General features: G+C 41.7%; 1 protein-coding gene across 3 annotated transcripts in view; it reads left to right on the forward strand.

Moving 5' to 3' along the window:
• The window catches only part of wdr17 (WD repeat domain 17), a 162,445-nt gene that overhangs the window by 87,209 nt on the left and 57,444 nt on the right, over positions 1–17,792 (forward strand). For all 3 annotated transcript variants that reach the window (XM_059974293.1, XM_059974295.1, XM_059974292.1), the window contains 6 exons: positions 1,740–1,865; positions 5,355–5,510; positions 7,313–7,377; positions 9,286–9,418; positions 12,149–12,243; positions 14,679–14,778. In XM_059974293.1, coding sequence (XP_059830276.1) covers positions 1,740–1,865; positions 5,355–5,510; positions 7,313–7,377; positions 9,286–9,418; positions 12,149–12,243; positions 14,679–14,778 — 675 coding nt within the window. The remainder of the gene's footprint in view (positions 1–1,739; positions 1,866–5,354; positions 5,511–7,312; positions 7,378–9,285; positions 9,419–12,148; positions 12,244–14,678; positions 14,779–17,792) is intronic.

Consider the following 17,792-nt stretch of genomic DNA (forward strand, 5'->3'; position numbering starts at 1 on the left):
TTCCTCTACCTGCTCCATGATCTGAGTTCTAAATATAAAGCTTTTTTAATGGGGAATTAATTGAAGATCTATTCAACCACTATGGTAAATATGTACCTGCTCTTTCAATACTTTGTTAGTATTTTAAAAATTTGCAAATACTTACATTCTTTGTTTTTCTGAATGCTGAGTTCACTTTTATTAGAAAAGTCAAGAGACAAAGGAGAAACATGCATGTTGAACTCTTGCTCTGATGTCAAAATGGTTCAGTTTAATATCAGATAATGTACACAACCTGAAATCCTTACTCTTCACAGACATCCATGAAACAACAAATCCCAAAGAATGAATGATAGTAAGATCAGAACCCCAAAGCCCCCCTCACCCCACACACACAAGCATCGAGCCTCCCTGTCCCTCTCCCCAGCACTAGCATCAGCAGGAGCACTGACCATCCCCCAACCATGCAAGCAATAGCAAAAGCCTATCGTAGTCAATAGAAATGGAATTTTGGATGCAATATTCAATGGAAAAATGTTATTACCTTGTGCACTTAGTCTCAAGGTACCACATAGAACAGAACAGCATAGTACAGGCCTTCGGCCTAAAATGTTGTGCATAGATTTTATCCTATTCCAAGGTCCATCTAACCCTTCCCTCTCACATAGCCCTCCATTTTTCTTACACTCATATGTTTCTCTAAGAGTTTCTCGAATGTACTTAATGTATCTTCTTCTACCACCATCCCTGCCACCAGATCTCATGAACCTACCTCTCTCTGTGTAAAAAAACACTACAACTGATATTCCCCATACTTTCCTTCAGATATCTTAAAATGATGCCCCACTCTTATTGGTCATTTCCACTCTATCTATGCCTCTTATCATCTTGTGCACCTCTATCTAGTCACCTCTCTTGTTCCTTTGCTTCAAAAAGAAAAGCCTTAGCTCACCCAACCTATCCTTGTAAGACATGCTGCCTAACCCATGGAGTTTCCTGGTAAATCTCTGGTGCACCCTCTCTAAAGCCTCTACATCCTTCCTATAATGAGGCAACTGTTTGAACCCAATACTCCAAATCTGGTCTAACCAGCGTTTTATAGAGCTGCAACATTACCTCGTGGCTTTTGAACTCAGTCCTCCAACTAACGAAGGACAACACGGCATACGCCTTGTTAACTACCCTATCAACTTGCATGGCAACTTTGAGGGATTTTTGGATGTGATTCCTCTGCTCTTAAAAAATGCTAAGAATCCTACCATTAACCCTGTACACAAGAGATTCTGCAGACGCTAGATATCTGGAGCAACACACACAAAATGCTGTAAGAGCTCAGCAGTTCAGGCAGTTTCTATAGAAAAGAAAAAAAAGCTGATGTTTTGGGCCAAGACTCTTCATCAGGATTTACCTGAGAACACTGTACTCCGCCTTAAAGTTCAAAAGTGAATCATTTCACTCTTTTCTGGATTGAACTCCATCTGCCATTTCTCAGTCGAGCTCTGCATCCTAACAACGTCCCAATGTAACCTGCGACATCCTTTAACACTATCGGCAACACCAGCAACACTTTGTGAAATTGTGCCCACATATATGCAGGCGGTAATGGCGGTAGTTGATTTGATGGTCTTGTTAACATTTGTATTGTTGGTCTTCTAGCTGCTTGCAATTAATTTCTGCTTTCTTTGGAATCTTTCATACTTAGATCAACAGGACCAAATTTGGAAATACTGACCACAAACGTGTGAATGTGTTCTTTGTAGCCTCCAGGCGGCAGTAAGAACCTCTGGGACTTGGTGGCCGTGTTAACAGATCAGGATGACAGCCTGCTTCCCCAGAACTACTGTAAAGGAATAATGCACATGAAACATCTGGTCAGGTTCAAAACGGTAAGCAATGTTTGCAAGAGAATTTATCATGCAATTTCTAATTAAGTCAGATAGCTCAAGTTAAAGGAAACTTCTTGTGCAATGTAAAACAACTAAAAGGATAATATGCGGTGGTACAAATTAAACAATATCAAAAGAACCATTGGCTTGATGATAGAAGTAATGAGCAGTGTGAATTGTATATATCCTTTTCTCACTTCAAGGCTCTAAATAGAAGAAAGTATTTTCTAATCAGCTTTGAGAACCAGGATATGATTTCACATTTTAATCTTTCTAAAACAGAGGAGAAAAAAAAGACGCTTGAAAACCTCAGCTGGTTGAACTGCATCTAAGGAGGGAAATGAGCAGTTAATGTTTCAAGACGAGACCCTTCATCTATACCAGGGGTTCTCCACCTTTTTTATGCTGTGGACCTATACTATTAAGCAAGGGGTCTGTGGAGCCCAGGCTGGGAACCCCTGATCTGGACTGAATAATAGATGGGACAGAGTCAGTTTAAGAAAGTGAAGGGTGGAGAAGGAGCTTTCAAAGGCTCCATCTATTTTTCAGTCCCAATAAAGGGACTCAGCCTGAAACATCGTTTATCTTTTTCCCTCCGTAGATGCTACCTGACCCACTGAGTTCAGCCAGCATCTTGATATTTTGCTCTCAGTCTCCTGTGTGTGAATTTAGCCCTTCTATACTTCTGAATTCACTGCTGGTCAGCTCAGATTCACTGTTGGGATGTGATTGACTTCTATATATTTTCCAGAAAATGAGTCAAAGCTTGATGAAGAATAATCTCATTAGTCTCACTTATATATGCATCCGTTTTCTTTCTGAGGGTCACTAGTGAAGCTGCATATGTTACCCATAACACACCGAGCTGTAGCAAGGGTCTTCTGTTGAATGTGCCTTTCAAATGCTAATATGTGTATGTATTATTCTGTGCAAAGATAACCTGTAAAACTTCTTGGAGATTGAAGTAAATAAATATGAAAATTACTGAGATAATAATGTGAAGAAAAGGTAATACAGCCACTCTAGTCTACTCTACCATTAAGTAAGGATATGGGTAACCTGCCCTGAAGCCCAGTTTCAAACTATTGGGAGTGCACATCACACACAATTGCTCATGGTCTCAGAACACACCCTACACAATCAAGAAAGTACACCAATGCCTCTACATTCTGAGAAGGCTGAAGAGAGCAAGACTTTGCACACTCGTGTCATCCTACAGATGTGCAGGAGAGAATATCCGAACATGCTGCCTCACTGCTTTGGTATAGAAACTGCACTGCAGGGACCGGAAGGCTCCTCAACAGCTAATCAAAACTGCCCAATGCATCTCTGGTACCAGCCTATGTGCCATCAAGGACGTGTATATAAAAAAGTGCTGGAAAAGGGCCGGTAACATCATGAAGCATCCCACCCACCCTGCTCGTGGTCTGTCTGTCCCACTCCCCTCAGAGAGGAGGCTACGTAACATCCACGGCAGGACCACCAGTCTCAAAACAGTTACCTTCCCCAAGCAGTGAGTCTGACCAGCACCTCCACCCACTAACTTCAGCACTACTTTATTATTTCCCGTCAGTCACCTTATGTACAGCCTAGCGTCGCTTTATGGACTTACAATCAATCTACTGTGTGTATAAGTTACCTTACATATTTAGATTTATTGTGTGTTTTATTATTATTATTGATTTCTTCATCTTTTGAGTTTGTTTTTGTGCTTCATCAGATTCAGAGTAACACTTAGTTCATTCTCCTTACACTTGTGTACAGGAAATGATAGTAACCAATTCTGAATCTTCCGCACAAACACCATTTGCCCTGATTGTCCCAGTGTTAAAGCCTACCTTTCCCATCTCTGAACACAATCACTGACTAAGCATCTTACAGCCCTCTGGAGGGTTAGAATGCCAAATGTTTACACTCATCTACCTGAAGACTCTTCTCCCCTTTTCCCAGGTTTAATATCGAACCTCTGATTCCCTTATTCTAATGACCTCAACCAAGAACACTGCATGCACATTCTTTTAGTGTACAAAGGCTTGACATGTTCAAGTGATGTTACTTTGCTCAATCACTTGTGGCTGTGTGAATCATTTAAAGTACCAATAAAAATGAGAGATTGCAGAACACTCCCTTAAACATTAAGACAAACATTAATTTATACCTGCTCTCTATTCCAACCTTTTTTATACCATGGACTAATACCATTAAGCAAGGGCTTTGTGGACCCCAGGCTGGGAACCCCTGATCTATTTAGTAAGACAAAGCCCGTTCTTAACATGTTTGACGTAACTATACCTTGATTTTTTTTTTAAATATATGGGTTTACATGGTACCCAAACATGTTTCCCTTGACGTAGTGCATCAACCCTTAACAAGTGTGTGATAGAACTCTGTTATTTAACCGTCTATTTCCTCCAGGCTTGTCATAGGTCTGAGGATGTTCAGAGAATGGGGTGGGTCTTCACTAAATCCTGAGGTTGGTGATGTATCCAGAGGGTTTTGTGGAGACTTGACTTTGTATGATGATGAGCATAAACAATGTCACTATTTATAATCAATTTAATTTTGTGGAATTTATAGTGTTAAATTAATAAACCAGCAAAAAAAAACAGGATCAGGTTTATTACCACTGATGCATGTTGTGAAATTAATTGTTTTGTGGCACCAGTCCAGAGCAAGATATAAATAATTCCTATAAGTGACAATTTTAAAAAATAAATAAGTAGTGCATTGAGAAGTAATGAGGTTGTGTTCATGGACCAGTCAGAAGTCTGATGGGAGAAGGGAGAATCTGTTCCTAAAATGTTGAATGAAATGAGGTACAGGCTGCTGTACCTCTTCCCTGATGGTGGGGAAGAGAGCGAGTCTCAGATGATCAGGGAATTTAATGAAGAATAGACACAGGAGATGCTGGAAATCCAGAGTACTGGAGGAACTGCCTTCTTGAGGCAACTACAAAGCAATCATAGTTTCTTATATTTAAAGCAACACACATAAAATGCTGGAGGAATTCAGCAGGTCCGGCAGCATCCATGGAAATGAACGAACAGTTGTTGTTACGGGCCGAGACACTTCTTCAGGACTCGACTTCTTCAGTGTTAGTGTTCTTGCATTTGTTCTTATTTTTCAACTTACGCTTGCCTATACATTCTATGCCAGTTATTGAAGGTCATGTATGAATTAGAGCTATAGGTAATAGTGTTATACTGCATGGATAAGGCCTTTCAGCTCATCGAGCTCATCCCAACTATCAAGCAACCCTTTATATGATGAAACCAGTGTTTTCCCCTTGCTTCTCCAGTTCAGCCACACAAACATGTGTGTGTGGATTTTTGGGAAGTGGGAGGAAACCAGAGGACAAGATAAATGAGCAAACAACACACAGACACTGCCAGAGACGAGGATTGAGCTCAGGCCATAGAACCTATGAAGGAGCAATCTGTGCCACTCTGCATAGGGTTAATTGTTTAACAGTGTATTCCTTCTGCTCAGTCTAAAGCTCAGGAGCTAACAACTGTGAAAATGTCGAAGTTCGGAGGTGGAATCGGTGCACCAAGCAAAGAAGAGAGACTGAAGGAGGCAGCTGAGATTCACCTGCGACTGGGTCAGATCCAGCGATACTGCGAACTAATGGTGGAGCTTGGAGAGGTGAGGTACCTGAAATATGGGGTAGAGATTCTGTCTGCTGTTGTATGAGCTGAGTGCGCTGAGTTCAGCGTTTGAATTTCCGCTCCAAGCATGCGGTACTCAGTTTTAGAAAAAATATTATAAGATTTGTTTAGCAAGATTGATAGCTCATGAATTTCTGCTTCCAGGCTTTTCTCCGGGGATTGGTTTGATCTCCAACAGAACCTCAATGGAGAACTGGCAAATTATTTACAAAAAGTGACCAAATTTGCCATTTGTCTCAGCATTCTGCTAAAACTTGCTGCTTGAACCACTGAGTTCTTCCAGCAGTCTTCATTTTGTAGAGAGTCTAAGGTCCCATAGCAATAGCTTATACAAGTGCCATTATGACAGCTTTCCATGCCACATAGTAGTGTTTTTGGCCATGCTACCCCATTAACAGAGTAGCTTCTTCCTTATTGACAGTGCTTTAGAGAGAGACTCTTAACCAAACCATTCCAACCAACTCTCCAAAGGGGAAATTCATCAGATCATGTTGGCCACTAATTACATATGTAGCTTTAATCCCCATTGATTGAGTAAATTTACTAAAAAAAATATTTCTGACGAGCACACTCTGGAAAGCATAATTTTCAAATTTAGGATCCACTATGTACCAAATGTGCTCTATTCGCTTTGTGCTGAGCCTGAATCTTACTCCTTACTCTACAGCATGGTGGGGACACCTTTAGTGGTTCGAGAAGGTGTCTCACTTCTGCCTTCTGAAGGGCAGCTAAGATTGGATGATAAGTGCTGACTTGAAATCAACATCCACATTCAATAAATGATGTTCCATTCTCTTTTAATCTCCTTATCAGAGGGAGCTCTTGGGTAATTGTAACTAGACTTACCTGCCATGTTTGCTTTGTTCATGGACAAGCCTTGGTGTCATGTAATAAACAACTCCTAAGTTCTGCTTTCCAGCAGGTCTCCATCAAGTTTTCTAGAGGGTTCTACCTACAGGCAGAAACTAAACCAATGGGGATAGTCTTGCTGTCCTGTTTCCTTAGAGACCGAGTTCTGAAGGAAGGTCTCGGTCCGAAACATTGACTGTTTATTCCTCTCCATAGATTCTGCCTAATCTGTTGAGTTCCTCCAGCATCTTGTGTGTGTTAAATGCTGGAGGAACAGCGGATCAAGCAGCAGAGGAATAAACTGTTGATGTTTTGAGCCGAGACCCTTCATTAATTCCGATTCAAATTCAAGACCAGGGTGTGAATCTGACTCGGCAACTGTCTACGTGGAGTTTGCATGTTCTTTCTATGACTACATGAGTCTTCTCTGGGAGCTCGTTTCCTAGCACATCCCCCAAAACGTGTGGCTTGGCATCTTAAGTATCCACTGTAAATTGCCCCTAGTGTGTTGGTGAGTGGCGGTGGGGGGAGGGGAAGTGAAATACAAGTACAGAAAAAACAGAAAGGGGATCATGTGAACTGTGCGGTTGATGGTGGATGTGGACTCAGTAGGTTGAAAAAACTGTTTCTCTCTGATTAATATCTTGTTTTCCGTTACAAAAGTGATTTGTCCTGTCAGGCAATGGCAGATTCAAGCATCAAAAAAACAATGTGCCTTTTTAAAACAGATTCTGGAAAGATCATACAGCCAGATGCAGAGAAGGAAGTGCAAGATCACCATGACAGCACCTGCATCTGGTACCTCACCTTCCCCTGACAAAGTAATCAAACTTAATTACGCATCAGTGCACAAAAACTGCTATGCAGTGTAGTTAGTCAATGCAGAAGCGAGGAGAGTATCTGAGTGTGATAATCTTCCCTGTGTTTCAGTGGGATAAGGCTCTGTCAGTGGCACCCGGCGTGTCAATGAAGTACTGGAAGAAACTGATGCAAAGGTGAGATGCTTTTAGCATAATGATCTGGAATATACACAGTCTGCTTGCTTGTAGTCTTGACCAACTTTGCTCCTTTATTCAACGAAATCTGTATTTTCCATTTTGACTGATGTTATAGGGCAGTCAGTGTAGAATAGATGTCATATTTGCTGAGTTAACAACAGCCATCCTGGATCACAAGCAGTTTGTCATTTGAAGTGTCTACTCTGGCAAGGGTGGATGCAAACAGCTCATGTTTATTAGTATTGGAATTGATTTATTGTCATATGTTACGAGAAGCTTGCCTTGCATGCAGTTCACACAGATCAGCTTGTTACACAGTGCACTGAAGAAGAACAAGGTCAATCAATAATAAAGCAGAATAAAGAGTAACAACTACAGAGAAAGTGCAGTGCAGATAAACAATGGAATACAAGATCATAATGAGGGAGATTGTGGGGTCAAGAGTCCATCTTATCATACTAGGAAACTGTTTAACATCCATAGAGGGGAAGCTGGTTTCCTAATGTGCTGAGCTGTGTCCACAACTCTGGTTTCTTGCAGTCACGTGCAGGGCAGTTGCCTTACCAAGCCACAATGCATGCTGCCATGGGAGTTATGATATCAGCATTTAAAAGGTATCTGGACAGACACATGTACGGGCAGGGAATGGAGAGAGATGGACTTTGTGAGGGCAGGTGGGATGTTTCATTTGGCATCACGGATGGCACAGATGTTATGGCCCTGTACTTTACTGCTCTGTGTTTGAAAAGAAAATGCAAGAGAATGTGCAGAGCTGATTTATGGGGTGTTGTCAGGACTGGAAAATCTTAATTGAGGAAAGGTTGAATAGGCTGGAGTGGTTTTCTTAAAACAGAAGAGACAGGGAGCAATTTAAATGTGGTGAAGAAAATTATGAGGTGCCAAAACAGAGTAAATATGAATGGCCTTTTCCCCTTCACATAAGGGTCATCCTATCCTCATAAAACATGCTCTCTAAGCCAGTCATTATTCTGGTAAATCTCAATAGTGAGTGGTATGGCACTGAGGAGTGCAGTAGAACAGAGGGATCTGGGCACCACTGGGGTGTAGTGGTTAGGGCAGCGCTATTACAGCTTGGGTATTCCGGACTTCGGAGTTCAATCCAATGCCATTCTGTAAGGAGTCTTTGTACATCCTTCCTGGGGAATGTGTGGGTTTTCTGTGGATAAAGTAAATAAAAATGCGGATCCATAATTCCCTGAAAGTGGTGTCACAAACAGGGTCATAAACAGGGTCATAAACAGAGCTTTTGGCTCATTGGCGTTCATAAATCAAAATATTTGATTACAGAAGTTGGGATGTAATGTTGAAGTTTTATAAGATGTTGGTGGGGCCTAATTTGGAGTATTGTGTGCAGTTCTGGTCATCTAACCTATAGGAACGATATCAACAAGATTGAAAGTGTACAGAGAAAATTTTCAAGGATGTTGCCATGACTTGAGGACTTGAGTTATAGGGAAAGGTTGAATATCTTATGACTTCATTCCCTGGAGTGTCGAAGAATTAGAGGTATATAAAATTATGATTCTAAAAATTAGTGAAATATTTAATTGGGTTTAAAAGATGAAATTAACAAAGAGAGGAGCCTACAGAGAGTTTCACAAGAAGGGAAGGACTCGAGATAAATCCATGATAAATTCTGATCTCTACTGCAGAGTGGATATGTGTATTCCTCAGCACAGTTTCAAGCCTATTAGCCCACTCTTCAGTGTGGGAAGTAGATGAGTCCATTGGAAAACTCAAAATGCCCACTTCGCTTTTTCCAGGAGAGCAGTTCAGGGGAGAAGATACAGGATAATAAGGGAAATTTATTGTCAAGAACACAACAAGTTAGAATAGCTTAAACCACAAAACCTGTATTATCATAGCATATTTCCTATTCTTTAGGAGATCTGATCAGCTGATCCAGGAAGGGAGTGACGAAGTTATTCCATATTGCATTGCGACTGGAGATGTGAAGAAACTGGTGACCTTTTTCACCGCCCGAGGCCAACTCAAAGAAGCACTCTTGGTTGCTCAGGTAAGTAAATGCCTAATTTTCTTTTTTTGTCCCATTTTTTATGTGAGTTAAGCTCAGCAAGGAAACCATGTTCAAAACATTCAAGGCCATTAAAAAATGAAAAGTTGATACTGGCTTTCCCAGAAATGCTTCACACCTGGATGTTGAAAATTGTCCAATAGTTAGAAGCAAGAATAGTATAGCACAGTACAGGTCCTTTGGCCCACTGACATTTAAATCTACTTTAAGATCAATCTACCCTTCCTTCCCACTTAAAACTTCATTTTGCTATCATCTAACAGTTTCTTAAATGCCCCTAATGCAGGGGTTCCCAATCTTTTTTATGCCATGGACTCTTACCATTAACCGAAGGGTTCATGGACCCCAAGTTGGAAACCCCTGCCCTGATGTAGCTGCCTCTACCAACACCCCTGGCAGGGCGATCCACGCACCCACCACTCTCTGTATAAAGAACTTGTCTCTATCATCCCATCCCCCTATACTTACCTCCAATCACCTTGAAATTATTCCCCTTTATTCTTTATAGACCTGAACAAATTTGAACATATTATTAAAGATTGATCCTGTTCATAATTGTATTTAATGCTGTAAAAATCCAATTACATGCCCACTATACACCACTGATACACTATCTACATAGTGATCTGCAGTTACTTGCTTAATCTACTCAACAACCTCAAAGGAGGTTATAATAGACACGTCGGTAATCATTTACCAAAACTCTCTGGACTCTGGGCAGGTCTCGGTGGATTGGAAGACAGCAAACAGTATGCCACTTTTTAAAAAAGGATGTAGGCAAAAGACGGGCAACTATAGACTAACATCTGTAGTCGGGATAATGCTTGAAGCTGTCATTAAGGAAGAAATAGTGAAACATTTAGAAAGGAGGAGTTCCGTTAGATAGATGCTCATGAATTCAGAAAGGGCGTGTCCTGTTTGACAAACTCACTGGACTTCTTTGAGGACATAATGAGTGCAGTGAATACAGGGGAACAGGTGGATGTCGTATACTTGGATTTCCAAAGGGCGTTCAATAAGGTACCACACAAGAAATTTATAAGATACGGATGCATGGAGTCAGAGGAAGTGTATTGGCATGGATAGTGGATTGGTTAACCAAAGGAAGGGAGAGAGTTGGTATAAATGGGTGTTTCTCCAGTTGGCAGTCTGTGGTGAGTGGGGTGCCGCAGGGGTCGGTGCTGGGCCTGCAGCTGTTTATCATTTACATTGATGATTTGGAAGAGCGGACTGAGTGTAGCGTAGCAAAATTTGCTGATGACACTAAACTGAGTGGGAATGCAAATTGTACAGAGGATGTGGAGAGTCTGCAGGGGGATATAGATAGGTTAAGTGAGTGGGCCAAGGTCTGGCAAATGGAATACAACGTTGGTAAATGTGAGGTCATCCACTTTGGAAGGAATAATAGGAGAGCAAATTATTATTTAAATGGTGAAAGATTGCAGCATGCTGTTGTGCAGAGGGACTTGGGAGTGCTTGTTCATGAATTGCAAAAAGATGGCTTGCAGGTACAACAGGTTATAAAGAAGGCAAATGGAATGTTGTCCTTCATTGCCAGAGGGATTGAATTCAAGAGCAGGGAGGTCATGCTGCAACTGTACAGGGTACTAGTGAGGGCACACCTGGAGTACTGTGTGTAGTTCTGGTCTCCATACTTGAGGAAGGATATGCTGGCTTTGGAGGCAGTGCAGAGGAGGTTCACCAGGTTGATTCCACGGATGAAGAGGTTAACCTTTGAGGAGAGATTGAGTCACCTGGGACTATACTCTCTGGAATTCAGAGAATGAAAGGGGAACTTATAGAAACATACAAAATTTTGAAAGGGATAGATAAGAGAGAAGTCAGAAAGTTGTTTCCATTGGTAGGTGAGACTAGAACTAGGGGACATTGCCTCAGGATTCAGGGGAGAAGATTTAGGACGGAGATGAGGAAAAACTGTTTTTCCCAGAGAGTGGTGTATCTGTGGAATTCTCTGCCCAGGGAAGCCGTTGAGGCTTCTTCACTAAATATATTTAAGATACAGTTGGATAGATTTTTACATAGTAGGGGGATTAAGGGTTATGGGGAAAAGGCAGGTAGATGGAGCTGAGTTTACCAACAGATCAGCCATGATCTTATTGAATGGCAGGGCAGGCACGATGGGCCGGATGGCCTACTCCTGCTCCTATTTCTTACGTTCTCATGTTCTTATGAAACAAACACCAGACACATGGGAAAAACCATGACCTGTCGGTTCCCATACAGTTGTTGTGTCAGTTTCCTGGAACTCCCTCCTCAGTAACAGCTTGGAAGCATCTTCACCAGCTCACTGTCACCTTCTCAAGGGAATCAGAATCCACAAACAAGAAAACCTGCAGATGATAAAGTAATGGTGATAAGGGGAGTGGTGGGGTTAATTAGTAGGTGGAGGTGTTGATCAGCCTTACTGCTTGGGGAGCGTAAACATTTTTGAGTCTGGTGATCCTGGCATGGCTGCTAGATAGCCTGCTTCCTGATGGGAGTGGTAAAACAGTCCAGGAGCAGGGTAGATAGGATTATTCATGATGTTACTGACCCTTTATCAGCATCTTTCTGTATATATGTCCTTGATGGCAGATGTCAAAACATAAAACAAGTGTGTCCTGATCACCATCATGATGCCCTCTCCTCTTCGACAGCAGGGTTGGAGAATTCTCTGCAAGAGGTATAACCTTGTTTGTGTTACTTTCACAGGCAGCCCAAGAAGGGAACATTCAAGCACCTCACACCCCCGCATTGAACGGAGCGGCAGGTGGGGAGCCGAATAACAAGGGAGAAGACTACAATGAGTAAGCCACGTTCTCCTTTGCATAGAATTATTCAGCAGAGAGTGCAAAAAACATTTAGGAAATAGATAAGGTAATGCAGTACTTGATCTTTGAATAACTTTTGCTCAAGAAAAATGTACCTGGACTTCTGTCTAAAGTGCTAGATGAAATGTGAGACACCATCCTGTTGATATGTGGTTCAGTAGAAAATGGTGATTACAGAGAAATGAAGGGAAGAGAAAGGCTGGGATTTGCTCATAGGTTGGGTGTGATGCATTCTCACTAGCTATGAGACAATTGCAATGTGTCCATGCAATGCTAATAAGTGTCTGTCAATAATTGGGGGCTTCACGTGATGGAGGGAAATAGGAAGTCAACTGTCCAGTCCCTTTGTAGTTGCTGCCTAACATGCTGAATTCACAGACACATTGAAAACTGTAGATAGGTAGCACCCGTGATACCACTTTTAAGGAATGATGGATCTGTACTCCCAGTTCCCTCTGCTCTAGCACACTCCTACCGCGGTGCCCTACCATTCACTGTGTAAGTCCTAATCTAATTTGTCCTCCCAAGTGCAACACTTCACACTTGTCTGCATTAATTTCCATTTGCCATTTTTCAACCTATTTTTCCAGTTGGTCTGGATGCCACTGCCAGGTTTGATAGACTTCCTTGCTGTCCACTGTGCACCGATTCTTGGTGTCATCTGATCCAGTTTACCACATTATCATCCAGATCATTGATGTACATGGCAAACAAATGCTTGCCTGAAGTTATTTGGGATTGTAATCTCTTCCATGTGCATCAATATTCCTTTTCCCAAACAACTACTTACTAAAAGATCTTAACCAATAATGGCAACATAGTTGGAAATGTAGTCAAATACAGACACAGTCAACTTCCATTGAATTTACAGGAATGCCTGTCTCTGCAGACCTTTCATTGACCAGAAGTCTAACTCCATTTTGTGCTGCTTTTCCACTGTTAAGTGTTAAGAGGCTGTGGTCTGAGTGTTTGAGAAGGTATATGGTTGAGGAATGGGAGGAAATGAAGGAACCAAGCTATTTTCTAGCTGCCTGCCAAGGTTTAAAACAGTCCAGGCCTATCCCACAAGGCCAAGAACTTCAGTCCGAGCAGTTTACTTGAGATCATTCTGATGTATCTTGAATGTACACCTCTCAGCATCATGCCAACCCTGTGTGTTTGGTAGGGCTATTCAATAAAGTTCAAGATATTTTTCAAATTTCAAAGAAAATTTATTATCGATGTCACCAAATACTACCCAGTGATTCATTTTTTTGCAGGCATTCATAGTAGAACAAAAAAATACAATAGAATCAATGAAAAACTACACACAAAGACCGACAGGCAATCAATGTGTAAACGAAGACAAAGAGTACACATATAAATAACTAATTACTACTGACAGCATGACTCCCTGAAAGTGAGTCCAAAGGTTGTGTTCACTGATCAGTTCAGAGTTGAGTGAATGAAGTTGTCCACACAGCTTCAGGAGCCGATGGTTGAAGTGTAATAACTGTTCCTGAACCTGGTGACCTAATGCTCCTAAACCTCCTTCTTGATAGTGGCAGTGAGAAGAGAGCATGGCCTGTATGGTAGGGCTCATTAATGATAGGATCCCAGTCAATCCCACCCATTCTCTTCGCCCAGACCTCTGTGATTTTTTTTATTTAATCTAACTCAAAAGGCAGGGAAGTAGGTCTAGCTTAGATAGGCGTCTTTGTTACCATGGATGAGTTGGGTCAAAGAACCTGTTTCCATATTGTAGAACTCACGCAGTAATGCAACTAATGTCACATTACTGCAACATTATGTTGCAGTTATATAAGTCATTGGTGAGGCCATAATTAGAGCACAGAGTACAGTTTTGGTCACGCTCTTACGTTGCCTAGATGGAGATAGTGCAGAACTAATTTATGAAGACACTGCTTGGACTAGAGGTCCCGAGTTATATGGAGAGGTCAGCCACGCTGGATCTTTATTCCCTGGAGCACAGGAGAATGGGGAGGGGGTACTTCACAGAGGTTTATAAACTCATGAGGGGAATGGATAAGATGGCTGGTCACAGTTTATCCCCAGAGGTGGGAAGTCCAAAACTAAGTGACACAGATACAAGATAAAAGGGAGAGATTTAAAAGAGACCTAAGAGATGACCTCTTTACACAGAGGATACTGAGCACCTAGAATGAACTGTTAGAGGAAGTGTTCAAAGCAGGTACAATTGAAACATTTAAGAGGCCTTTAGATACATGGAGGAGAGGGCTTAGAGGACTATGGGCCAAACACAGGTAACTGACTGGGACTATCAGGGACAATGCTGTGGTCAATATGCACCAGTTGGGCAGAAGGGCCTACAACTATGCTGAACTTCTTTTCGACTCTATAACAACTACTTATGTATGATATTGTATTGAGAGCTGTGTCTTGTTCTCTAGCCTGCTACATAGAGTGAGTAAGGAGCTGGCAGAATGGTACTTCCAGGATGGACGAGCTGTGCTGGCTGCATGTTGCCACCTTGCAGTGAATGATATTGAGGTACTGTATCTCCATTCGATCCTTGAGTGCATTGGTATTGTTGTCGCACGTACCAAGATACAATAAAAAGCTCACCTTGCATACCGTAAGTTCAAGAGATTCTGTAGATGCTGGAAATCTTCAGCAACACACTCAAGATACTGGAGACCTGGATCTATGGAAGGATGTAAGGGTCTCAATCTGAAACATCAGCTATTTATTCCCCTCCATAGATGCTACCTGATTTGCTGAGTTCGTTCAATATTTTGTGTTTGTTATCTTGCATACTGTTCATACAGATCAAATCATTACACAGTGCATTGTGGTAGAACGGGTAAAACAATAACAGTGCAGAGTAAAATGTAAAGCTACAGAGAAAGTGCACATTCCATTTAAGGGGATCGTGCCTTGGGTTTTTGATGCCTTTATTCTTTCAGTTGAAAAGTACTTATTGTGAAATAGCATGGCAGAAGATGCCTAGATTAATTTCAGGAGGTTGTTGGGGGTGGAGGATCTCTTTGAAATATGCCAGATGATGAAAGGCCTGAATAAAGTGGATGCGGAGAGATTGTTTCCAGTAGTCAGAGGATCTTCAATTGAAAGGCACAGCTTCAGAATTGAAAAAAAATTTTGACTGCCCAAATGGCTTAATTCTGCATCTATATCTTATGGATTTGTATTAGCTTAAGAAAAATGAGTTACAAAGAAATTTCAGGTTTTACAGGCATGGCACATAAGTAGAGTTTAATAATGGGTAAATTTTTGAACTGCTATCCAGTATGCAGGACTAGATATCTGTAATCTGAATCTGAAATTCTGCCTTGTCTGGTGAAATTTTAAATTCATTAATCTTAAATACATAAATGGTTACCATCAGACCAACCTGCCTTAAGCATCTAAATTGTCATGTGTACCCAAATGCTGAAGGTCTGGGATATGTTGCAATCTCTTGTCGATTAGCCTCTCATTTCAGAGGTTTTAGACCAGTAATAAACAATGGTCTTTTCCAGCAATATCTCATTTTGTGAGCAAATAACTATACAACTTGTAATATGAACAAACTCTACGGAAAGATGCAACTGGTAGATATGATGTACTCTTTTTTTTTAACAAAAAGAGACTCAACTGGCATCATATTGATACCCTTGCTGGATCTCAACACCTCCCTCTGCAACTGGGTACTGGACTTCATAGCAGTAAGGGCACAGTCAGTCCATGTGGACAGCGACATCTCTCCCAAGGCTGTGTGCTCAGCCCTCTGCTGTCCACACTGCTGATGGATGACTGTGTCACAGGATCCAGCTCGAACTGTGTCATCAAGTTTGCGGATGACATAGCAGTAATTGGCCTTGTCAAGAATGTTGACGAGACAGAGGATAGAGAGGAAGTAGAGCGGCTGGTGGATTGGTGTGAGAAGAACAACCTAAGCCTGAATGTAAAGAAGACAAGGGAAATCATTGTGGACTTCAGGAAGGTGCAGACCAACTATCTCTCTCTGCGAATACTAACTCCACCAAGTTCCTGGGAGTACACATCACGGCTGACCTCACCTGGTTCCTTAATATCACCTTCCTGAACGAGAAGGCACAGCATCACTTCCACTTCCTAAGAAGACTGACACAACCAACACTCCCAGTCCTCATCTTCCCTGCATTTTACATGGGCACTATTGAGAATGTCCTGACAAGTTCTATCTCCATCTGGTATGGGAGCAGTCAAGCATCGGACCTGAAGTCCCTACAAAGGACTGTGAGAACAACTGAGATGATCGGGGGGGGGGGGTCTCCTTACCATCCACTGGGGACATTTATACTAATACACAGAGCTATTAATATTATTAAGGATCCCACCCATCCACCCAGCATCCTCTTGACTTTCTACTATCAGGCAGAAGACCACGATACATAAAAATAAGAAAGATCAGGATAAGAAACAGTTTCTTCTCCCAGTCCATTAAGCTTCTGAACTCCCTACCACATTGTATTCGAAGTGTCACTGGCTAATCTGTTCCATACCTTCCAATATTTGATATCAATGCACTTTAGTTTGTTGTTTATGTATGATTCATCTGTAGACTTTATCCTACCTTCATAAGTTATTGCGTGTTATGTGCTTTTTACCCTGGTTCAAAGAAACAGTCTCATTTCTATATACATTATATACTTTGTAGTGTTGGCGCGCGGCCATGTTGTTAAGGTGCTCGTCTAGTTATCTGAAGGTCGCTAGTTCGAGCCTTCGCTGAAGCTTGCGTGTGTGTCCTTGAGCAAGGCACTTAACCACAAATTGCTATGCGACGACACCGGTGCCAAGCTGAATGGGTCCTAATGTCCTTCCCTTGGACAACATCGGTGGCGTGGAGAGGGGAAACTTGCAACTTGGGCAACTGCTGGTCTTCCATTAAAAAAAACCTTGCCCAGGCTTGTGCCCTTGAAACTTTTCAAGGTGCAAATCCATGGTTTATCAGGACTAATAGAGGCCTACACACTACATACATATACTATATATATATATATACATGTATGTAGTTAAATGACAATAAGCTTGACTTGACTTTCAGAGGAAGAAGCCTGCTTGATCCAACGTTACCTGATATTTTATATGCTAAAAATATGCGACAATTATCTACAATGTATCTACAATGCTTCCTTTGAATTACATATAACTTCAGGTTGGATAAGTCGCTGGGACCGGATGAGATGTACCCCAGGCTACTGTGGGAGGCGAAGGAGGAGATTGCTGAGCCTCTGGCAATGATCTTTGAATCATCAGTGGGGACAGGAGAGGTTCCAGAGGACTGGAGGGTTGCGGATGTTGTTTTTAATTCAAGAACGGGAGTAGAGGTAGCCCAGAAAAGTCAGTCTAACTTCAGTGGTTGATAAGTTGATGGAGAAGATCCTGAGAGACAGGATTTCTGAACATCTGGAGAGGTATAATATGATTAAGAATAGTCAGCATGGCTTTGTCAAGGGCAGGTCACGCCTTATGAACCTGATTGAATTTTTTGAGGATGTGACTAAAAACATTGATGGAGGAAG

This window comes from Hypanus sabinus, chromosome 7 (assembly GCF_030144855.1).
Source record: "Hypanus sabinus isolate sHypSab1 chromosome 7, sHypSab1.hap1, whole genome shotgun sequence".
Classification (NCBI taxonomy): domain Eukaryota; kingdom Metazoa; phylum Chordata; class Chondrichthyes; order Myliobatiformes; family Dasyatidae; genus Hypanus; species Hypanus sabinus.